Below are 24768 nucleotides of genomic sequence, written 5' to 3' on the forward strand. Positions count from 1 at the left end.
TTCTCCATTTACCATTTGTTATGGCACCAAACGTTTTTATTGTTTATTGCATTTCATTCACATATACACCATGACTGTATGTGACATGACGTGCACTTAAAGTTGAAATATACTCATAATCAAGACAGAATTTGGACGTAAACATAACACTACCTTTATAAAGGCTGGCTGCCTGCATGTAACAACAGATGTTCATTGAGCTAATTATTTAAGAAATTAAGGTAAAGTGACTTATATAATTTCCCATTTATGTTACTTGGAATATAACGGAACTTCAACTATGAAACAAGACACAATTATAGTGCAATAATAGTTCAATATAAATACAAGTAGTGTAAACCTAGTTATAAATAGGCCCTTCGGGTAGTGTACAAATTTTAAACTAATGTATAGCGACTATACATGTTATATATAGTTAATATCATTGTATGTCTCCTCCATATCTTATTTTTTTTGTTTGTATTATTTCATCAATGCATCTTTTCAGACCTCTTAACCGTCGCCTGACCAACGTTTTGTGATCCGACTATTTGAACCAAGGGATGCGCTCGTTTTACAACCATCCGGTTATCAGCAAGGGCGGAGTGTAGAAAAGCTTTTTTCTGTCGATTTTTCAGAATTGTTTAAAGTTATTAACTGATTTTGATAGAAAATAATTATGTTACCAAGTTAAACGTAATAAAAAATTAAACGATGATTAAAAACAAACACTTTGCCTCGATTTTAAAGGATTTGATATGTTCCCGCCCCCCGGGGAGTCGTTTTCGGCGACTGTTGGTGAGTAAACCGAACACTGATTCCGGAAACTGCCAGTCAGCTGCTGTAGAGCCAGTGTTTACCTCATTTGTAGCTTGATGGCTAAAGCCGACAGTTAAGGTGTTCTTCACACTGCTGGTGCTGTTTTTGGAAGTAGTTGAACGGTAGTTATTAATCTGTTACCGACGGTAACGTTAAAGATGAAGCCCGTGTTTCTACTCGAGGCTTTCTCTGTGGCTTGTTTTGTGTTTTTAAACCAAGTGACAGCGAAGGTAAGGCTACTCTGAGCGAGCAGAGGTTAGCTCGCCTCTGCTACGAGCTCTCATTTCATCGTCTCTTTAAATCAACAGATTAACGTTAGCTATGCGAACTCTTGAGTTTGGGACTTTTCTGTGACGCTCAGATAAATTATGTCGCAGGTGTTGCTAAAGCTGACGTGACATCAAATGCCAGCTAAGCAAAACGTCACATTACAAGCCGCATGAGAACCAAGGAAGTAGGATTCAAGGCGGACTGTTGTAGGAGAACTGAGTTTATACCGGAGCTAACAGCTAAACCATCTTTAGCTGCTGGTCAATAACCAATTTAATGATTCATATTTAGTATTAGTTTAAAGTGACATAAACAGTACAGTTTGCACTTAGCAGAAACCTGTACAATTATGGATGACATCAAAACAAAGGTTATGAGTTATGAGCTTTACTACTTATCATAGCAATACCTTTATAGATCATTTAACGTAAAGGAACACAAGACTGAACATTAAGATCATTAAATAAATACAGAAACTATAACGAATAAACTAGCAAAAAGAAGGAAAATAATAATATCTATCAAACTATATATATATATATATATATATATTCCCACACACAAACACATGTGTATGTCTTACCAGTGAAATGTGCAGGTATGTGTGAAGCTAAAAAAACAACAACATGATATTTGTGATCTGTTACAGAATTCTGATGACATCCGTTGTAAGTGCATCTGTCCGCCATACAGAGAATTCGAGGGTAAAATCTACAAAAAAAATGTCTCTCTTAAAGACTGGTATGCAAAGTGATATCATTAAACCTCCCAGAATGAAATGCAGTCTCCATTTCCTGCTTCCTAGCAGCTTGTTAATGTTATTCTCTTGGTTTCAGTAACTGTCTCCATGTGGTTGAACCGATGCCGGTTGACGGACAAGATGTGGAGGCCTACTGTTTACGCTGCGAGTGTAAATATGAAGAGAGGAGCTCGGGGACCATTAAGGTATTGAAAGGATTGTTATTTCCCTTGTATCTGTATTGTTACGTACTTCACTGTTGTGCTCCACCTAATGAAGGTGTGGCTGGGTTTCTAAAATGCCAGACCATCATACTTTCCCTAAATTCGTCTGAACAATAAATCCAAGGCTATTACTGTACATTACAGTGATGGTAAAATAAAGAAAAGTTACCAAACCTCACATTTGAGATGCTGGAGTTGATGAATGTTTTGCAGTGTGGGTTTAAATATGCATTAAATGAGTAATATTGAATTATGAAATATCAACATTTCTGTCAATAATTGTTTCAGCACTACACTTAACTTAGTTCACTGCGCTTTATGTGTTTGGATCCTTTCAAAGGGAACAAACCAATCAGTAATCATTCTGAATATTTAGGTTACCATCATAATGTACCTCTCCATCTTGGGCCTGCTGCTGCTGTACATGGTCTACCTGACTCTGCTGGAGCCCATATTGAAGAGGCGTCTGTTTGGACATTCACAGCTCATCGAGAATGATGACGATGTTGGGGTGTGTACTCCTCTTCATATTTCAGCATCGCAACTCACCGTTGGCATACAATGAGGTTTTATATTCTGGTAATTCTGGTACTGAGAGAGTTGGTCCAAGCTCTTTCCTGGCATGAGAATGTCACCATATGTCCCTAACCTCCCTTTGCACAACATGTCACATGGTATTCATCCTTTACGGGTAACATCTAACACATGTATAGTTTACACAGGTTACACATCCAATAAAAACACGTACATCTGAATCTGAAAACGTTAATTTGTATCGAGTGTGACGGCAGCTACTCGAGGCTAAGCGGATCCTTCCAGGAGAGCTCTGTGGCAACACTGGTTTCAAACACAGAGCGTGATCTCACTGCAACAGATCCATTAGAAACCACATTCACAGGAAAAGAAGCTCAGTCGCTGAGCCCCCTGGGGTGGTTCCACCAAGATCGAGTGTTACACGAGAGCTTTCTCCTCAAAGCATTTGCTGTAAAAATGTGACGGAGCACGGAAACAAACGTTTTAAATGATGAGCGTGAACATTTTTCATCGATGCTAGCACACCGTTTAAATTATCTTCATTTAAAAGGAGATGTTATTTAGCTGTTTGTCAGGACATATTAGTGGAAGTGACGCAATTAACGTTTACCGTACTTGTGACACGGCAACAGAGTTGAATATTTGCTTTAAATGACGGAAGTCCTACAGTGATCTAATTTACCCAAAGTTGGGACTGATTGTCGCGCTGTAGCGTGTCACTGGACCCAAACAAAGGGGAGAGATTTGAAAGCAAAACCAGTATACGGGTAATTGCTGCTGCTACGTCAATTATAGAGGAAATGATGGGCATGTAATGTTTAGTCCGTCTTTGATACAGAGACAACTGATAATCTGGGTTTATTTTTCTCAACGCTATTGATGTCGGTTGTGGCTGTGATCCTCCCAATCCGGTTCTTGCATTTACTCTCTTTATGTGCTCTTCTGAGAGTAGCAATTGTGACTTTATTTTAGAGCATTTTAACAAGTTCATTCAATTGAAAATGAAGAACAAATTAGAACAACAATTCTAATTTGTTAAAAAAATAATGTAATGAGGTAGTCGGTGCATTTCCTATTTTCCCAGTCTTACAATATTAACCCATAATTGACCCACTGCCTTTAGGCTAATCATGTGTTTTTTTTTCATTCTGTGTTTTTAGGACCAGCAGCCTTTTGCCAACGCTCACAATGTTCTGTCCCAGTCTCAGTCTCGACCCAACATGCTGAACAAAGTGGAGCATGCTCAGCAGCGCTGGAGGAGGCAGGTGCAGGAACAGAGGAAGTCTGTGTTCGACCGTCATGTCGTTCTCAGTTAAACGAGTTACTGGTGGAGCAAAAAAAAACAAATCACTGTGACGGAGCTCCCACTTTATCCACTTCTTTTCTCTGATTTGTGGTTTGTATCTCATCCAGTGTGACACTTCCCAGGTGAACACGGTGAGGAGATGTGCATCTGTAGAGCAGAGGTCCCTGTTAAATGTACGATCAAAGCTGGGAGCTCTTATTTAGTCTGCAGGCAGCACAAGAGATCACAGTGAATTTATTTTTTTGCACAATCTTGACTGAACAATTCTAAATAGCATTTTTTCCAAAAGCAGAATTTACTCTCTGCAGGCTGTCTAGTTTGAAGAAGTTTCAAGTCACCAGAGAATTTGCAGTGAAGAATTTGAGGGGAGAGACTGTGGGATGAAAATAAATCTTTCAAGTGAATATTTTGTAACGTTCTCTAACTCTTTCTGGCCACCGTGTCAGGTGGAGTCCCGCCATTCCAAAGCTGACAAGTCTTTCACGTTTACAAGCATTTGCTGGCTTTCAGAGTAAAACATCCAGATGTCGGTGAACTGGATAACTAGAGCAGCCTCCTGGCTGGGGGGCACTTTCCACACCCGAACAACTAATATAACTTGAAACTACTGCTCTCGCCACAGGAGAAAGTAAATCGTGTACAATATAAATCTTATAAAGATGCATGTTTTATAATGAATCTTTTATAAATGTGTTTTGAATCCTTCATTCCTAACATAATGTTTAATGTCTGATAACTGCTGTGAAATCCATCCTTTAACGCTTTACATTAAACTTGGTATCTCAGTCGTGTCGCTGAACCTCGTTGCGGGAATCGATGCAATCTCTCGGTGATGTCATCGTCGCCGAACTATTGACCCTCGTCTGTTGAAGACCCTCTTGAAATCTGCACTCTCTTCAACTAATCAAATCTCATGAGTAGTCTTTTATTTTGGCACTTCTATGTGCTTGGTCTAACACCAGCTCCATGATGAATGTACTCGTCCACCCGGCAGCATTAGTGTGACCGTGGTGTTATTCTGAGAGCGAGGGAGTGGGTTGTGTGTGTAGTTGGGCTGTGTACAGACATATGGAAGTGTTCTTAACTATTCATGTTATACCTTTAACTTTGAAATAAATTGATGTAACATTTGTGATTCTAGCATGTGTTGAAATGTCTTTGTGCGTTACATTCGCTGCAGGCCTGCAGCTGTGTAGGTCTGAAACGACGTGAACATGATTTCAACAACTCAGCAACACTTTGACACACATGCAGATGCAGATACTTGTTTCTTTTTTTTAACACACTTTCTCCCAAATAATTGTGTCCAGTGGTATTTAAATCTCCTGGTATACCCATTGTATTGGTTTTGTCTTACTTTTTTGATTTTTCAGGCAAAATTGCTTTTGGATGTGGATCAACTAAAATATTTATGGATTTTGACACATGTTTCTGCTCACTATGTTGGAAACATTGTTTATGATCAATTTGACACTGCCAATGGGAAACATACTCTGTGTAAGTCCCTTGAAACAAAACAACTACATGTTGGCATGATTTCCCCCTTAATAAACTCTTAACGCCTAGAAATAGGCAGTTTCACTCTTTATGGAGATCTGTTAAACTAAGGCATCTCACATTTTTCTGCAAATGTTTGATAAGCCTGATTCTCTTCGATTTCCATACAGATGCGTCATCATTTCCTGTGCCGTCCACTTTTCTTTTTTTCTTCTCATTGCATCCAGTTATACGGAGGAGACTATTTTCCGCAGAAAAGAAGAAGCAGAGAAAAAAAAAATCAGTTTTCAGGCAGTTCAGACAGAAAGCGACTGTGTGGAAGAATGGACCATTGAGCAAACACTGCAACAGCACACGCACAGACAGGTAAGCTGTTGGTCTCGCCTCAGTAAATGTTGTATATAAACCGACATATTTAGCCTTTTTAAGTAATTTACACTTTATGTAGCATCTTCAGAGAGTTGTGTTGATGAGAACCGACACTTTCTCTGTATCGGTCTGTTGTGTTGTTGAGCTGATCGAAAGCACTGATACAAAAGTTGTTGTTACTCGCCGACTTTGATCGATGTTGTTGCGTTTTCTAATCTACTGTTACACGTTTAGGGGGGAAAGTAGTTGGTCTCAGCTTCAGTGATGCATGTGCACGAGTTGACCTACAGGGGGCGCCTCAGCCTTTACGTCTGATCCCTCAAGATAACGAATGCCTGTTGCACTCCTCACACAGTGTTGACACACTCACCTGTGTTGACCTTTTCCTTCATGTCCCAACAAGTTTGAGTTTGATTGAGACATTTTGACAAACCAAGCTTACACACACACACACACACTCACACACACACACACACGCCCAACCTCACACACACACGCACAAACTCCAGTGTGTGAAACATTACACCGTTACGCTACATTTGCCTTTAAGGTTTCCGAGGCAGTAGTCAGACTGATGTTGTAGCTGCTGTGTCGTGAAAAGTGACCATAAAGGACCGTCCTTGTCCTCAGTAGCACCGTGTTGCACCTATTCAAAGCATTTTAGACACACTGTCGTGGTGTTAATTTGTCATTGAGCGAAACTATGAAAATGTTGCTTTTCAGACAAAATATTCCATTTTAAAAATGTTCATGAATGGAAGATTTAACAGTTTTTTGTTGATTCAAATCACATTTTTCTATTTGAGTGTTTTTTTTATCACTCAGGTTATGGTGCATACTGTATATGGATGATAGTGTTCCCAGTTTTAATAACAACACAAGTTGTCAACCCATCACACATTCTATCGTCTTCAGTTTTAAAGAGGAGATGTCTTTACCTGACAGGTCTTCTGACTCTTTTGTGTGTTGTGTGTGTGTTGACTAGACCTTAATCATTTTAATTTCGGTTTAAGAGCTGCCACAGGACAGTTTCTAAAACCCAATATGGTGTTTACTGCACCAGATATATATATTTGTAAAGGGTTCAATATTTCCTTGCCTCTTCTCAAGCATTTGCACCATGCAGACATGCAGAAGCTGGAAGAAAGAATCTGAGGTGTTGGTGGGAAAATCCCCACAGAGCTGTGAAATAATGTTTTAGGATTTGGGATTCTTTATTTGAGAAAATAAACACTCATTCCCTTGTGGCTGTAGCTTTAGCAGGTGTATCCTCATGGGACTGGGAAGACATACCTAAGATTTACAGCATCAGAGCTCTGGTCACTCATAAAACGTTCTGTTTATTATGTTTTTGGAGCCTGTCATCGAATAGTAAAGCGTCCTGACAAAGACGTACCGATGTATGTGTGTAGATGAGTATCACCCTACGTTTTGAACTTTGTTTGATGCTCCCATTTCGAGCAAGAGGAGGATGTGGCTTTTCATGAGTAATGCAGATGGCACCGCGATCAATGAAACCAATGAATTCCATGAGAGTACAAACTTCTGGTAAAACATCCCACAAAAAGGAGTCACTGCCTCGGTCTTTTGTGCTCAGGCAGTGAGGTTGCAGTTTTTTTTCAGGAAGGACATTCTTTTACGAGACCTTGAAAAGGTTTGAAGTGGGTCGCTGAGAAAAGCTGAACAGTGGCATCGCTTGTAGGCCTCTTGTGGACTTAATGTGACGAACTGTGATGACGGATGTCCGAGTTTTGTGACTTCCTCTGTTCCCAAGTCTTCGGGATGATAAGACACCCCAAGAGACTAGAAAGGAGAGGTTTTATTGATGGGCAGATTTCACATTTAGTGTAAAGATGTTGCGTGCAGCAGCATTAAAAAGTTAACCATAGATGGTTTTGGATTTCCTGTTTGATAGCACGATGAATATATTGTGAATAGAAGCACTTTCACAGTTAAATATATCATTAAACACTTTCTGGAGCAAAGCTCTGCAGTTCAGATGGCCCTTGATAAAACAATCAATGGTCCACTTAACTTGCTTCTGGAGCTTTTAACTGTATCACACTTGATGTTTAAACTTTCTCTTATTTGGTGTTGCTTATTTTCTTGGACAAGGTGTTTCTGAGAACTCTAACATAAGGGTTACTCCTATTATTAAGGTATTACAAAATTCTGAACTTCTAAGCAGTTCACGTGTCGAAACAGTAAATGTGTGTTAAAGATGATGATCCATTTCATGTAATTCCTACAGAGCAGATATGTTTGTTTTTATTCTGTGGTGATTTCAATCAGCTTTGATTTCTTCAAGACGTGGATGTGTTCATGTCATGTTTACTGTGAAGCGCTGCTCTGATCTACACAGGTGCTACACAGTAGATGGACGTGCACAGTATGCAGTCCGAGATGCTTAAAGTGAGCTGACATGACAAAGAGGCTCTTTGTTATTCAGTGAAACGCTCCAGAACCGCAGCACAGAGAGAGTAAAGTGGTTTAATTTAGGTTGGAGTTAACTCAGACCTGGGGGAGGGGGGATATTATATTCTAGAGAAATATTTTCATTTTTGTGGTCACCAGTTTAGACATGTGCTTCAGCTCTAAAGCACACCCACCCAACCACTTCAAATTAGTTTAGAATATGTTGAGAGATATGCAACAGTGGAATGTTATATAGGCACATTTGCTAATTCTGTAACTTAACACCAGGATGCATCTCCAGACAGATGTGGTGCGGCTGCACCTGTAACCACACCCACAAGTGATGTCATGGGGTTCTGCATCACTGCTGTCGTGATATGTTGATGTATTCTCTTCTTAAAGGTAGCAACAAAATATAATACAATACTTAAAGCACATTTTGCTGATAATAATGTGTGTCTTGCCTCTTATATAATATTCCTAATGCAGGAATTTGACGTGTAATGTAGTATTTTGTGTTATCACTATTTTGACTTCAGGATCCAAATATGTTTTGCACCCCTAAATATCTGCCCAATGTATTTGATTCCAGCCGTGGTCACTGTCACTGCTCTCTAGCTGTGGTGGAATGTAAGTACAGTAAGTACTCTACATTTATTTAAGTACTGTACTTAAGTACAAGTATGAGATACTTGTATTTTACATTTGTTTACGTCACTGTCATGGTATTTCACTACATTTCTGCAGAATGATCCATTCTGCATAATGCATACTTTTATTTCTATAGACCTTATGTGCATTTTGAATACTTCTGAACTTTACTTTTCGTAAATAAAATATCTAAATACTTATCCCACAACTGGTCTCTGGGCTGCTTGGCTACACACTCTGACAAATGAAAGACATCTTTGTGTGGCGGTTGGAATATATTCCTATGGCTCAAGTAGTGTGTGTGTGTGTGTGTGGGGGGGCAGCAGCAGCAGCATGACAATGTGTCCCAATGCCGGCGACAGGGGTTTCATCCCATCAGCAGCCAGCAGCCCTTCAACTCGTGAATATTCATCCACACTCCTCGGCCCCTCCGTGACAATAAACAAGGGAGAGGGGCTGAATGCCTGTCTGCGGAGGGCACGAGGGCAGGGGGGGGGGGGGCAAACAACCCGTCTCCAAGGCAACAAGTCCTGCCTCCCACCCTGCAGCAGGCTGAGAGAGGGGAGGCAGGAGTCTCCCCCTTTTTGTCGGTTTTGGTTGGAAAGACATAAATCGGAGTTTATTGAGACGGGCAGGTTTCCGGCACACAAAAAAACCCCAAAAAACACTTAACAGCCAAAGTTTCTCAACGGGTCGACGAACGGGATTTATGCGTCGCGAAGGGGATTTATCTCAAAATGTCAGCGGCCATGGATGTGAGGAGAAACTCGGAGGTAACGTTCAAAGTCTGCTTTTTGGAGCTGTTACTGACGAGCCAACATCAGGAGGGTTCCGCGTTTAGCTCGGTACCACAAACAAGGGTCCGACAGAAACACGGCAGAGATGCCAAACTTATAACAAAAGTTGCAAGGTGCGTTTCAATGTGCTCCTAATCGCCATGTGCCCTTATATGGTCATCTCACGTTAGCTACACGTTTAAGCGATGAAGTGCGAAAACACCAGTGTGTGTTTTTCTTCAGCTGACCCTTTGAATGATAAAAAATGTCTCAGCGGACGCAGGCAGTAACTCTGTGGATTGTAATTAGACCAAGTTATCTCTTAAACATCTGAGAAAGTAAAAAAAAAAGAAGAAGAAGAAAGAAAAAGTAAACCAGCTGATGAACAGAAACAGAACCGGACTCCAGATCAGATCACTGGACTCACTGTGTCCTGTTCCTGTTGTAGTTCGGATTGAGAGGAGATAAACATGTGTGACCTTTAAATGCGTGCTGTGTGTTTATGGTCAGTTTAATACAGATTTCTCTTTCAGTTTGTACACCTGCAGTTGTCTTTGTAATGCTGTATGTAGGCCGACACAGAAGAGACGTGTACTGTATGCTGTTTGTGACATCCTGTACATGTCGTAAACAAAACAGTAAAGGTTTGGTATAATCATCCTAATAGAACATGTATATCAGTGTTGTACTTCCCCCCCACAGCCTACTCCTGACTTGTTAAGTTAGTTAGGGGGCTATCATTTTGACCTTGGATTTTTAAAATTGAAATTATAAACTTGATATTACATTACATGTCATTTAGTAGACGCTTTTATCCAAAGTGACTTACAATAAGTTAATTAAACCATGTGTACAAACTCAGAACAACAAGAATCAAGAAAGTAACAATTCTTCAAGAAAGCCAAAGTACAAAAATACCATAAGCAAATGCCACTGAAGTGCTCATCTGTTTTTATTTAAGTTATAGTCGGACAAGATGTGTTTTTAGTGTCCGGCGGAAGATGTAGAGACTTTCTCGATTACATTACAACTTGGTGGAAATATAGCATTTAACGTACCATCACATTTTCTCCACTTTCTTATGACTTCCTGCACTTACTTGGATAAGGAATAAAACATTCTTAACACTTTGAATTGTATGACCACATTCTCACCTTTAGAGCAACTGAGGCAACTGTGGTTTTCTGTTTAAATATGGGATGCTTTGCTGCGTTTATCATGAATATGAGTTTTCTTAACTGATTACTACTTAAATTCTGATGATCTTATCGTATAGATAGATAGATAGAAAGATATATACTTTATTAATCCCCAAGGGGAAATTTGTCGACAGACACAGCAACACAACACACAAAAAAAAAACAAAAAAAATAAGAAACAGGGATGAAAGATATAGAAAGTATAAGTAAAATAAAAAAAAAAAAAAAAAAAAAATAAATAAATATATAAATAACAACACAACACATAACACACAACAACACAACACAACAGATCAAAAAAAAAAAAAATATATAAAATAGACAACAAACAAAGCAAAGTGTGTATGAGTGTGCAGCAAATGAAATGAAATGTGTGTGTGTATGTGTGGTGTAAAAATGTGAAATGTGTGCAGATATACACTATAATACAAACCCTAGAGACATTTCTTTCACTGTTTTTTCCCCCTTAAACTTTCTATTGTGCGGATCGAACAATGACCTTCCCCTCTCACTGGAGAGGACTGTCAACACAACGCTATTGAGGACATTCTGCCCGTTTCTCCTTTCAGTCAAACAGTAGTGAGTCTGGTCTGTCACCAGGCGCTCTTAAATGGACTGCTGTCCACTTCGCCTCATAATGAAAGGGATCTTTTCTCTTTCCTGGTGTTATCCATCCAAATAGTTTGGTTGTGACTGGTGTGCTAAGGATCTTAAAAAGTTAACAGCAATAGAAACCCAACAGAACCATTTAATGAATGATATTCCCCATCTTGTTGTGAACGGTCCTTCTGCATATGTTTACTCTGGAAAAGTGTCTCTCAAGGAAATTGTCTGCAGCAACGTGGATGGAGTGTTTGGATCTCTTTTGGAGTAAATGAGCTGTTGTACTTATAAAGAGGCGTTGCTTTTGAGGTTTTGTGTGATGACGTTCAACATGTCAGTTTTGTATTTTTGAGTGAAATGTCCCTTTAAGGATGTCTGATTGTCTCTGATGATGACATGTGAATATAGCAAGAAATGTCAGCATAATTTACAACTTTTGAACCTAAATAGTTCATACAGTTTAAAGTTCATAGACCATTTATTTACATGAAACTGTTTGAGGACATGGTCCATGCAGTACACTATGATTTGAGTTTAATCAAAGTAATTCTTTGAATATTCTTATATTTAGCGGTTTAGAGTGGAGAGAATATTTCTATGTAATCTTTTTGAATACAAAATTATCAGTTGAGTGTCATTCAAGTCACAAGAGCATCTCTCTTAACTTGAACCCCCAAGCTCAACCATAGTTATCATCCACTGAGAACGAATGCTTCTGTGGATGAGAAAATCTACTTCCACTTTTCCTTGCCCCTCACGACACATTCATCCTGTAAGCGCCTGGCTGTAGTATGTGTAACTTGTAGTACGGCACAGTTGGAAGTCAGACTCAAGGTATATCAAACCTGTGACAGGTTAATCATTTTTTGTAGTCTGTTGTGTTGATCTTTTTACTCTTTTCTTGAAAGCCATGTTTGTCCCTGTTTGCTGACGAGAATATGAGAAGCAGTGCCGTCGTTTGCCCTGTTGACACTGATCCATCTCTGATTTATAATCCAAGGTTTACAGCCTCTGACTTTGCTCTGACGCTTGTTGCTACAGATACTACTTTACACTTTCACTGTGTTCGCTCAAAGCATGTGGCAGATCTTTATTTACTCTTGTTTAGGTCTTTAGTTTAGTCATAACTGACGTGTAGCCACAGTGCAATCTAACATTATAATCAGTTCTCTGTCTGCACTATACACCCAGTGAGCTGCAATTGATCGGTGGCGGCTGCATGATCCAAAAGTCGACTTTAAGACGCAGTGAGATGCCTTCATTGATCCGGACGCTAGTTAATCTAACTAACATTGGCTGCTCACATACAAGCAGTTCACGACTAGCTTTGATGTCTGAACGCTAACAGCGACGGCTGTGTTTGTGGACCTTTTTAGCTAGAAAACACTTCCGCCTCCTCTTAATAACAAAGACAGCCCATAGCCTATAACCTATAATGACTTGCTTGGAGTTTATGTGTCAGATTCCCAGATTATTAAACTAAAGGTATGTCATTATCTAACGTTGTCATCATGTACATGACTGTTCCCTTGATGAGATAATTTCTAGTTCTCTGTATTCATTCACTGACTGCTTTTGTCAAGAGTAGTAATACAAATATGAGCTTCTAAAGTGAGCTTTTAAGCCGTTTGTATTTGTGCTTTAGCAACTCTGAATTACATAATAGGTAATTAGGTAAAGATCACCTTTATGGTCAAAAGAAACCAATGGCGACTGCTGGGAAGATGCTATGACTTTCTAAGGTGGAAATTGTTTCTAGAGAGTTTTAGCAAAAATACGTCTTTATTTTGTTACACTGTCTTCAGCATATTTACAACAGTTGCTTTTGGTTGTTTTCTTTAAAGAAATGCTTGTGAATTGCAAATGAAGACTGAAAAATCCCATGTAATGACAAAAATCAAATCGCTTGTTAACATTTAACCTTCTTGAAGCTGCTAAATGTTGACAAAAATGAGCAACAACACAGGTGATGTACACATGATTATTGTTTTTGTTGGTTGAACTCTGACCGTAAGAAAGAAGCAAAGAAGATTACATCTTATCTACTTAATATCCTTAAGAAAGAAGTCAATGACTGTGTGAGAAGTCATCTCTGTGACACATACTCAGCACCCCTGCTGCAGCTCAGATGGATGTAAGCCTGTTTTCCACATGCCTGCCTCTGCAGCTGTGCATGCTCATATCTAGGTTACACAGAAGGGTTTTTCCTCTTCTCCACAAAGAGAAAATATGCCACGGTCATTCAGAAAAAAAGCTGAAGTGGCTTGAAAACAAGATAAAAAAAGATTCCAAGAATTGGTTCCACCTGGTCAATTGAGTTATATAGTGGCAGCATGGCGAGCTATGTGGTAGAGTATGGGGGTAATTATATAGGTACAGATACGTGCACAAACCTTGGTGGTTTTCTTTTACACAGAGACGTATTGAGGCTGCCAGAGCCTCAACCTGCGATCCAGAGTCAGCTGGTTATGTAAAGAACAAACATTCAGAGGGCGATACATCAATGTTTTAGTTTCAGCTGGGAGGTTCTGCCTTTCCATTATGTTTGTCCTGCAGTAAAAGGTTGTTTGTTTGTATCCATCTCTCACGTCCACATCGTAGTGTCTTGCGAATGCTTTTATGCGGACTGAATTATTGAGTATCAAGAACTTGATTCCCTTCGACCAGGATATTTCTGCAACTCTCACAATGCTTTGTTCAACATACCAGCTCAAGTCTCTTTTTGTCTAAAGTGGACAACACTGCTCTTTCTGCAGATATTGAAACAATGCCATGTATCGGTGTGTGGGCTCATGCATGCCAGTGAGTTATTATGACGTCTGGAAAGAGTTGAGAATTTTCAGCCATTTTCACTCTTTTTTTTTTCTCCGTTGCTTATTGGCTGACTGAAAGCTCAGCCGTGGTTTTTAAAAACTTTTAAGTCAGGTTGCTGATCAGCAGAAAATGAGGACCAGGTCAGCCAGAAAAGCAGAGTAGGAAGAGATTGATGAAAACAATATTATGCTGTTTATGGACACTTGTGTCTGCTACTGCATAATTCGGGAGAAACAAAGATCTCAAACTGAACCCAGTCACAGGTTAATGAAAGTTATGACGTCATAAAAGTCCTACGTACAATCTCATAGTATGAACATCAAGTGCTGACAGAGCACATATTTGAGTGTCGTCTTTGTTGAATGAAAAACAAGCTCTCAGGTCCAGGTGTTTCTGTGCCTCTCCTCTGCTTTCTTTTACCCTCTGAAAACTGTTTTTAATATTTTAAATGTAGCCGCCGGTCTGATGGATAGGGGAAATATTCGTACATTCCTGCTCGTAGTTAAGAGAAAAGTGTATCAGAGGATCTGTCATATTTGACATGGCCAATGAAGTGCAGACTCTCTTTTGAAAGATATTTCACCTGCTAGTCTAATATGTCTCTCAAACACACGCACGCACACGCACGCACATGCACACAGATAAGAGACTTACTTTTTAACCACGTCTCCCTCTCAAGGACACATTGAACACAAAGGGCTCTTTTATTCGAGCCTAGATAGTCTAATGGAAAGTCTTTCATTTCATGAATATGCTCTTGTTGCTGAGAGAGATATGCGTCATAGATATGCCTCTCATATAATCAGTTATTACTTCTGGTATATATACGAACGTCACAACACCAGGGAACATCTTGCTGTTGGGTCGTTACGATGATGGCACTGAATATCTAAGAGGCAGTTTGGCTTTTATTATTATGTCAGAGCTGAAGACAGGCACACACAGTGGTGTGATTTAAAAGACGTATCTCCTTGTCATTGCTTGTTGTCAGCTCTACGGAGAGTTGAGGTGTCTTTTAGATTAGATTGTTTAGGTTTCAGAGGTTTCAGAACCACAACTTCATTGTTTTGGTTGAGCCCCACCCTTCTCATCAGTGTCGTCTCCAGCTGCAGCGTCCAGCTTTTTCCAGGAAAAAAAGCAGTAAAAACTCCTTGTGCTCTACCTGCTCCGCACCAAACGGCAGACGGACACAGTCGGTGACATGCTGGTGAACAGATGTGTCCCTCAGAAGTTGGTGGAGACCAAATTAATATTCAGAATCAAAATCAATCAACATGTTTACCACCATTTCATGTCAAGGTTGTCATGAAGACATGAAGGAGGCATTGAAGGAGTCGGCATGTAGTGGTCGAGTTCTCACTATTGACCGTTGGCGCTGACATCTCAAGTGGAAATGTGTCCTGAATCTGGTTGAATGCACTTTAAAGGTACTCTAGAGCTTTCTTAGAAGTGGTTGTTTACAGCCTGTGATTTTGTGTAGGGAGATGGTATCAGGCCTCAGGAAGTCAGTTGGCTAACGCCTTGGTGTTTGCACGGCAAAGTCCATCTTGGGCCTCCGTGAGCAATTTCTGCGATTGTAGTTTTCTCAGGCTCCCCCCCCCCCCCCAAATACAAGGATGCATTCTTGGAAATAGACATTGCTTAATTTACCTAATAATAAAGTCCGTGGAGCTGACACAATTTAAAATAGTAATCAATTTAGCTCCTGGTAGCTGATTTCAGTTTCTCTCTACTCTTTGTTTGCTATATTTGCTTTATGTTTTCAATCAGAGAATATTGAATTTCTTTACCAAAAACATCCAACATGTTTACAGAAGGTTGTAATCAGAAATAATATTTTACACAACTGCTAGTGTGTGTGAACTTTATGTAAGGAGAATATCTTATTTTGGTTTAATTTAGGGTGGTATGAATATTGTCTTTCTCAAGTTTAGGGTTATATCCGTCTCAATTTACCTTTCCAGAATATTTTTTTTAATTATACAATCCTCGATTAATTATTTAGAATTAGTTTCCATTTTGTAATCCAGAGACTCGTTTCACAGGTCAATCCTCAATACAATAATTATTCTTTCTCCCCAATGCGACCGAGGTTCTTTGATTGATAGAAATAAATGGACTAATGTTGACCATACATTGATTGACGAATTGATTAAAACGTATTGAAGTGCTGTCTGCATCACAGAATATATAGGGTCCTAGTGTTCAGGTGGTCCTATTTTATTTTCTATAAAAATTAACTTTTGAGTGTCGTGTTTTTCATGGAGAGTAGTACGCAGGACAGGACAACATCAGTCTTTGATGAATATCCTGATGCATGCCCCGTCCTCTTAGCACAATGCACAGTTACAGGAAATAGCCGACAGCAGGAATGCTCCCTCTCTCTCCTCATGTGTCTCCATAGGACTCAGGTCCACTACTGGTTTGCTGGCTTCTTCATACAACAACTTCCTGTAAACAAACCGTGCTGCCAAAGAGGCCTCCCATCCTCCACCTCTAATCTCTAGGGATCTCTATTTGACCTCTTATGCCCCAGAACATTCATTTTGACACTTGTTGAAGAGATCCTTGTTGAATTTCAGAGTGTGATTTTCAGGGTCAATAGTCAATCATTTGAACTAACTACTGGTCTAATTTAAGATTAAGTCCAGGACATGTTTCCGAAAAGGAAAATGTCTTAACAGTTTTTACTACTCTACTTTAACTTTTTATAGTGTTAAAGAGATAATGTTAAAGGAAACTCCTCCACAATCCAGAAGTAAAAACAACAAACATGTGTGAGAGCATGCTTTAAGCAGCTCTTAGCAATATTGTTTAGCACTATCAACATACTTGAACTCGCCTCTATTATATTGTGGTAGAGGCAGATTTCTCTGGGTAAATAACTCAGAACTATCTGTCCGGCTAGATATTAGAGCAGGACTAATAAATGGTCCAGGCTAATATATCGGCCAATATTAGCTTATATACCTGCGTGCATTTCGACCGATAAGAAATCGCAGTACAGAAATGCCAAAGATATGATTGCAGTAACTTATAAACAGTGTCTTCATTACATAGTTTGTCCATCAGAGAACTGAACAGTTTATTTTCTAACTATTTCTCAAGGACCACAGGGAGTAAATAGTGTTTATGTTGTCTCTGTATGAAACAATAAAAGAATTTGGCGATATATATTGGTATCTGATGTTATGAGCTCTTAAATATCGGTATCATCAGGTGGTAATAAATATCAAAAGCATTTGTTTAATTGACCCTTTATTAATGAGACTTTTTCCAGTCTCTGTTGTCCACAGCTGCTTTTTGCCTGTATAAAGTCAGTTAATTATCTTCAGCCACCTGAAGGAAGCAGATCGGCAGCCAATGGAATTGAATGAAGTGCAGTGCCAGACACACCGGGATCCATGGTGGTGACCTTGGTTAAATCATGCACAACGAACATCAGGCAGCTGCAATATAACAACTAAACCGTAAAGTCTCTGCACACATCCAACTTGACTACATTTTGTATCTTTTTCTCCAGGTTTATGCCTTCATTCACTTGGCTGCTACCCAGAGAATAATGGAGTTCTTTCCAAATATCCTCTCTGGCTATGATCCAAACCTTGTTCAAATATTTTCATTGCGAGCTGTTTTATTGGCAGCAACGTAGTTCTGTGTTGTCTGAGGTGAAAGTAGACGTTTTTTAAGTGGAGCAGAAGCTGTGTCTGAAGCATCAGAGTTTCTTTGGCACAACATTGTCTCCCTGCTGTGTTGGTTCTGACACTTTATGGTAATTTACCTGCAATGTTCACACTGAAGATTGGACATGGCGTCTGTGGTAAAGTGGAGCACTTTCTGGGTTTTCTTTTTATTAAGTTCCTTTACAAAAACGTTGGCAAGATATTACCTTTTTCCCCACTCCCATGTTAAATTGTGATTGAGAAAAGTCAACTATCCGGTTACAAGTTGTGTCAAGTTAAGCTAATATCAGTTGATATTGATATAGGACCATGATTTCCTATACAAATCTTATTGTTAGTGTTGGAACCTGTGTTTGTAGTTTGATGCCAAAGTTAAGCAGCCTTGGGCTTAAAGGAATGTTGGCTATCTTGTATTTGATGGGGCACGAGATTTAAGTCCACGCTCCTGACAGGATTTGATCAATTTGTGTATCAGTCAAATTCCATTTAATATTTGAGTAATACCCATTGGCAAACCCAAACAACCTTCAAGGTGTTTCACTCTCCAGCACGAGTTCATGTTTATTTACTTTCTTTAATGTTTCACATCTCTGTGTTTGTCCATCAGGTGAGTGGGCGGCTTGCAGACAAACATGACTGCCAACAAGGGTTTGAAGGCTGTGCCTCGAGCAGGAGGGGGTAAAGCTCCCCGGGACGTCCCCGACAGGTCAGTGACATCTGGCACATCAGGGGTGAGCTGGTTAATGTTCACGTGCATGTCCATGACATACGGTTTCAGAGCATCCTGACTAAAAGAGAACCAAGTGCTGAACTCAAACTCAATATCAGTCGTTTAACTTTCAACCACATATTTCTCATCGATGATCGGGTTGGAGTAGTTTCTTCACTCGGGGCGAAAGAACGGTTGATGATTGTCTGTCATGATAAGACTTTTGCAAGTACGATCCTGTATCCTGGACAAGGGGCTCATCCAACTCTGTACTGTGAGTAGTGAGCTGAAGCTTGTGTTAGCATGTTGAGAGCTGACAGTGTCCTGCTGGGAGAGAACAAACTAACTTTGGGAATGGTATGTGATATAGAGACTATTCGTTCTTACAGTTTATCAGCCTGTCCATTTTATTTTACCAGAAAGTGTTCTTAGGAACAGGCAGTCTGTTCTAAATCTCACATACCATAGTTACACAAGATCCTTGTACTTCACAGCGGTGATATTGTCGCACCACCTTGTGACTGTTAGAACGGTTGCTGTTGATCCATATTCTAATATATAATAATGCTACTCTTTGACTAGCAGTAATTCTTATTCTTACCTAATTTCCTGTGCTGTTGAAGCAGTGGTGGTAAACACACACACAGCTAAACATAAAGTAACCGGTGGCAGCTTTGTCCTTGGCAATTCGCACAAATGTTAATCATAATGTAAATATTAGGATTAAGATAAATGGCATTCCTTTGCTGGTTAATGTGAACGCTCACCACTATTCCCAAGGTAGACTTGAAGAATGCAAATGTATGGAGAACACTAATCACAGTAGCACAACGCTCTCTTATCCTGCCGACTGCATTACTCTAATATGATAAGTGTGCGTTTAACCTCAGTCTCTTTTGATAAATGTAATTGTCCTTGCAGTAGTGCCTTACTAACAGCATGCTGTCCTCATGGGCTCATGTTATCCTCAATTCCACAAAGACGCTTTGCAGCTTCTGTGTTTTAACAAATGGAGAGAAAATTAGTGGATAGAGCTGAACAATTCCTTCCTTTAAACTATGAGATCCAGGAGGGCAGAGTTTCTTGGACAAGTTACTATAACAAACTGTGTAGCCTCAACACATGGCAACATGCAGGAACATGGTGGGAACAAACAATACAAAACTAAACTAAACAATGAGGATGTGCTCTTGTTCTGTGATCTTCCCTGAGGGAATATTTTCAATTAATTCCCTGCACCTAAAAGATTGCGTTAACTATAAAAACAACCCAGAAAGTAGATTGCTTACAATGCTGTGAGCGAGACGACTCACTCTACTGCGACTCGTGTTTTATACACCCGGGGATACACATTCACTGAATGCATCTTGTATGCTGAAATGCAAGCAAAAAAACAAAAAAAACTCTTATATTAAATGTGTTTTAATGATCACAGTTGTATCTGTGATAATGCATAAGTGAGTGTTGATGGATGACAAAGTTAACATTTGTTAGCAGTTTGCTTCCTCCATCCTGGTCAGTAACAGGAAGTGGCCTGTGGTTAGCGTGCCCTGGAAGCCTGAGTGAACGCCAGAAACCAGGTTGATATTGGCATCTAGCTCTTGGTTCTGTACTGTATGTGTGGCAGGACATATTTTTACAAGCATGATCCAGACCATCAGAACCCCTCAAAGTCCTCACGCCCTAAAAAGACAAAAAATGTCCACATATTCTCTTTTTCTGTGTAATCAAAAGGTCTTTATATTGCACTCTACTTTTCATTTGACAGCATAAAGAATAATCTTATGGGACCATAATATATGATATAAATCTGCAGCGATGTAAACAGATGAACAATAACACATTCAAGTACAGTGATGCAAAGTACACACAAACTCAAAAATATATTACAAAATAAACATATGCAATTCACTATATCTGAGTCACGTCACCAAGCCAGAGTATATAATCCGTCTACAAGTTTGTAAAGATTCAGTTCAAAGTCACTATGTGGTGCACTTGGTATTTATATAAGTAAATACAATGATACATATATACATTCTCCTTGAAACCTTCAGAATGCACGACAGCACTACAATTAATTTTTTCTGCGATAGTATCTTTGCTTCTTTCACATTGGTGAAGTCATGTTTTGAGCGTGGACACAGCCGTGAATCCTCGCCGTGTTTCAACCCGAGTGGCCATCAGACCAAAGAGCAACATTTTTTAATTGCTGTCATTAACGCAATATATCGCACTGTTACTGGCACCAGAGCACTACTACTGAGGGTTGGCTCTGGTTGCTACTAAAACATTCCCATTGATAATTAGCTTGAGACACTCCGCTCCCTCTCTGGCCATACTCCTTGGCAGAAGTTGAGTTGGGATTTTTAGTAGCAAAGCAGTAGGATTTTAATGTGCCAGACACATTCTGAAAGCTCCCTCCTGAAGCACTGCAACGTGTCTTATCTTTGACAGCTGAATAATATCAGTGTGCTCAAAAACAAGCATAAAGTATTGCTTATTAGAAAAACAGAGCAGGTTTAATGAAAAGAAAAGTCTTTGGTTTAAGTCTCCCTGTTCTGGAGATTAGCAGTGTATAAACATACATACATAGTTTATAACACTATAATGTAAGCAGATATTTATTATTTTTAATGGTGTTAATAATAACAAATATGAGTGAAGGCTGGTGTATAAAGAGAGAATGAATGACACAGTTGTAATAAAATAAAATATGTCTTTATAATAATTTTTTTATGGTTGACAAAAATAGTGCATTAATAAATACCTAAAAAATGTCCTTAACCAAGCTGGTCAAAATAATTTTCAGTGATTTATTAGTTCAGTATCCATGTTATTGCGTGCTCAAAAAACAATAATTTGGGCTTCAGAATACTACAAACCAGAAATAAAAAATGTAAAGACGAGTCATCGTCTCAAAATCTCATATTTCCTCCGGGGAAATAAAACAAGATTCATACATCATGCTTGCAGCTTGTCAGTTCCTAGCTGTTGTAAAAAGTTTCCCCTCTCTGAAGCCTTGAGGAATGAAACAAGGGAAGGGCAGGTAGGTGAGGAGGCAGATCTGTCCTAACCTGCATTGTTGGATCACAGTCCGTAGCCCTCAGCTTCCTCCTCCCATAAGGCTTGTTATTCTAACCGTAGCTGTGACATCAGATCTCCCAACGCTTCACTTTCGCAAGACTCAGCTAGCTCCCAAGTCATGACAAGGTTCCTTGACGAGTCGGAAGGTGTCAGGCACCGTCTCTTTGGAAGTCTTAAAGGAAGAGAGCGGCTTGAGAACGCCTGTGTGTGGTGCAGTGAGCGTGGGACAACTAACACCGAGTATCACTTTAGAAAAACGCTGCGAGGACCAGAGGAGTGCTAAAACTTTCCCAGGTAAGGCCGCTGTAATATATCTTGCTTGGCTCACTGCTTTCTGTGTTCCTCATTTTTATAATGTGGAAAAATCCACAGTGACATTTTAATCTACTCTGTATTTCTTTTGGCCTTTATTTAAATCTCATTCTGCCAAAGACGGAATACTTTCATGAGGTTTTTCTTAATAAGTGGCTCAAGTTTTCGTTCTGTCTTTGATCTCACAAATGAATTCAGAATTTTTCGATGATTCCTGAACATTTTTTTCCATCTGTTTACCATCAAATGTCTGGTACTTGCTGTAGGGTTGAGTGTCTCCTTTGGTTCATGGTCCTTTTGCTTCCCCTCCGAGAATCATATAAATGTGTACAATGTTTGTTCACATCTTTCTCTGTCTCGTTACAGGTGCCGGTCTACATCACCGTGTCCTGTTCTTGCTGCCGGTCAAGCCCAGAGCCAGACGCCTCTTCTTAGCGACGGTGAAAACTCTGGGAAGCAGAGTGGGTACGCCAGGACTGACGGGAGGTTCCTGGCACGTGCTGGCTGGAAGAGAAAGACCGCGACCTTGTGCAGCGGTGCCTCTCTCACTGGTGATACTGACTTCCAAGGTCGTCTCACTAAGTCAAAGAGCATCAGCTGTTTGGACAACAGGCTCTCCATCTACAAGCCTCAGGCTCAAACCTGCCAGGAAGGTCAAGGTGTCCAGGAGCAACAAGGGGAACCCTCTCTGGGAGAGGGAGTCACCGGTAGGCCCCTGAGTTGGAGCACTCTCTCACTGGGCCCTTCCTCTAACCAAAGCCACAGGCGCACTCTCTCTCTCAGCCGCTCGGGAGCAGGTGTTCCCCCCGCCACAATCCGCAAAAAGATCTCAGAATGGGAGTGCCGGAGGGTGGCTCTGCCTAGGATGAGCTTGTGTCTCGATAAAAGAGGAGGGGAGCGTGTCGGGGGCAGTGAGGGCTGCCCCAGCCTGCTTTCTTCCCCTTGTAGCGAGAAAACGTTTGACTTTAAGGGGGTTCGCAGGATGAGCACAGCTTTCTCAGAATGCTCCTACACCGAGGAAGAGGAAGGGGTTTCTGACAAAGACGGCCTAGGCCGCTTCCAGAAGAGGATAGGGAAGACCGAGTCCTCGGGAACATTTGCACGTTCCGTGTCTGCTCGCAAGGAGACGTCAGCGGTTCTCAACAGGATACAAAAGATAGAGCAAGCCATGAGGGAGAATCCCAGCCCATCACCTCCACGGTATCTGAGTAATTGCTACGCTCCCGACAAGGCAAGTCAAAAGTCTTTTGTGATTGGCGACGGCTTGGACAGTACTTGCACCAGTAAGCGCAGCAGCATTTGCTCAGTGGCCACAGAACCAGATGCTGTGTTGGTGCCTGATAAGCTCTGTAAACTCCGACAAAGGTTCAGTGTGAGCTCGACCCGGTCTGAGAGCCCAGAGCCACTGGGCCAACCGAGCGCTGTCGGCACACCAGTCAACCCCTTACCGAAACCCAAACGCACTTTTGAGTACGACGCCAAACGGGACCAGAAGGCTGTGTCGCCAGCCAACGGACTACCTGCGAACCCTGAGTCTCCCCCGCCGCTGCCCTCGACCCCTGCACCCTGCATGACTCGGACGGTAAAGACCGAGGGGAGGACCCCGGACAGGTGAGAATATAAGTGTGCCTATGTCTGAAGACAGTTTATCCGTGAAAGTCGATGTACATTTAAATGTTTTATTAGATGTATCCTTAGTGGGTGCTATGCATTTCTTCATATTCCTCAGAAATGTATGTTTGTTTTACATCTCTAACAGTCTTATAAGGAATTTGAATCACAGGCCAAGTGTTTGCTTTGTTTTTGCTGTACGTGTCCGATTTGTGTGCCTGATTGTGTTATTGGAGCGATCCACTCTGGTTATCCTAATTTTGTTTTTTCATGAAGATTTGAAGTGGAGATCCGTTGTTATGTTTCCCAGGAGAACATTGCATAATAACAATAGTTTGGTTTTGGTATAGCATTGAGTTCTCGTCATCCCTGCTTTCCTAATTTAATCAAACTGAATATTGCCATCAGGGATTTATCATGTAAATGTCTACTGGAGATCATAAAACCAGCTCATAAACTCACATATGGATTGTACTATTTGAAATGTCAGCGACTCAAGTGAAATGAATTTTGGTCCATAAAAAGATTTGGCAATTTAAAAACACTTTCAGAAAATATGCAGTATATTCTTAATACAAAATATGTTTTCTACGAATGCCTGTAACAGAATGAATAACCTATAAAACCAGTGAAAGTTGGATTATTGGGCCCCTTTGTTGTTTGAATATGACCTAAATCTTGGATCCTGTAGTTCTTCTTTGCTTAAAGCTCTCAGGCTCAGCTGACTCTTTGAGGGTGGGGCCTCTCCAAATTGTCCTCTTGTAAAATGAGGATGAAATCCTGAAATGTTCATCTCTTGGACCTCGTGTTTAACATTCCTGTGGCTCGAGCCATTTACAGACTTAGTTTAAAAGCCACACGCTGTCGATGGCCGTCGTGTGGATCCCTGCACTGATGGAGCAAAGTTCCTCTGCAGTGCCTCGCGACGTGTGATGTGAACCGTACACCGTGCAGAGACCGCTCAGGAATAGTGAGATATCTGCATGTTTACTCGTGAGTTATCAGGACGCTCCTTGTGATTGGAGGCACAAGTTGATCCTGGTGTTTCTGTTTGTGTGTGTTTTATAATTAGAGGCTCATCATTTAGGGATAAGACAAAGCTTCTGACTTTCCCTGCTTCTAGTAGGCGAGTGGATTGCGGAGTAAAACGGGTCATCTGTGCTATTTTTAA

General features: G+C 40.4%; 2 protein-coding genes across 4 annotated transcripts in view; both read left to right on the plus strand.

The window, feature by feature from the left end:
- The first annotated feature begins 839 nt into the window (after positions 1 to 839).
- tmem9b (TMEM9 domain family, member B) lies at positions 840 to 5011 on the plus strand. The gene is made up of 5 exons (XM_056412376.1): positions 840 to 1028; positions 1718 to 1809; positions 1905 to 2013; positions 2408 to 2542; positions 3726 to 5011. The coding sequence occupies exons 1-5, from the start codon at positions 957 to 959 to the stop codon at positions 3879 to 3881; spliced, it is 564 nt and encodes a 187-aa protein (XP_056268351.1). The 5' UTR covers positions 840 to 956; the 3' UTR covers positions 3882 to 5011.
- Positions 5012 to 5098: 87 nt separating this feature from the next.
- The window catches only part of dennd2b (DENN domain containing 2B), a 43793-nt gene continuing 24123 nt past the window's right edge, over positions 5099 to 24768 (plus strand). For 2 of the 3 annotated variants that reach the window (XM_056412372.1, XM_056412374.1), the window contains exons 1-3: positions 9379 to 9576; positions 18486 to 18584; positions 22353 to 23597. In XM_056412372.1, the coding sequence (XP_056268347.1) occupies positions 18511 to 18584; positions 22353 to 23597 (1319 nt within the window). In that variant the 5' untranslated portion in view covers positions 9379 to 9576; positions 18486 to 18510. Of the gene's footprint in view, positions 5735 to 9378; positions 9577 to 18485; positions 18585 to 22352; positions 23598 to 24768 lie in introns of those variants that run through there. The other variant, XM_056412373.1, reaches the window with a different exon arrangement.

Source organism: Pseudoliparis swirei, chromosome 4, assembly GCF_029220125.1.
Source record: "Pseudoliparis swirei isolate HS2019 ecotype Mariana Trench chromosome 4, NWPU_hadal_v1, whole genome shotgun sequence".
Taxonomy (NCBI): Eukaryota; Metazoa; Chordata; class Actinopteri; order Perciformes; family Liparidae; genus Pseudoliparis; species Pseudoliparis swirei.

Bases quoted from the DNA above. Each gene is read 5' to 3' on its own strand.
- tmem9b (XM_056412376.1), top strand. From the start codon at position 957: ATGAAGCCCGTGTTTCTACTCGAGGCTTTCTCTGTGGCTTGTTTTGTG. The intron at 1,810-1,904 runs GTATGCAAAGTG...TCTTGGTTTCAG, and splicing joins AATGTCTCTCTTAAAGACTG to TAACTGTCTCCATGTGGTTG. The intron at 2,014-2,407 runs GTATTGAAAGGA...CTGAATATTTAG, and splicing joins GGAGCTCGGGGACCATTAAG to GTTACCATCATAATGTACCT.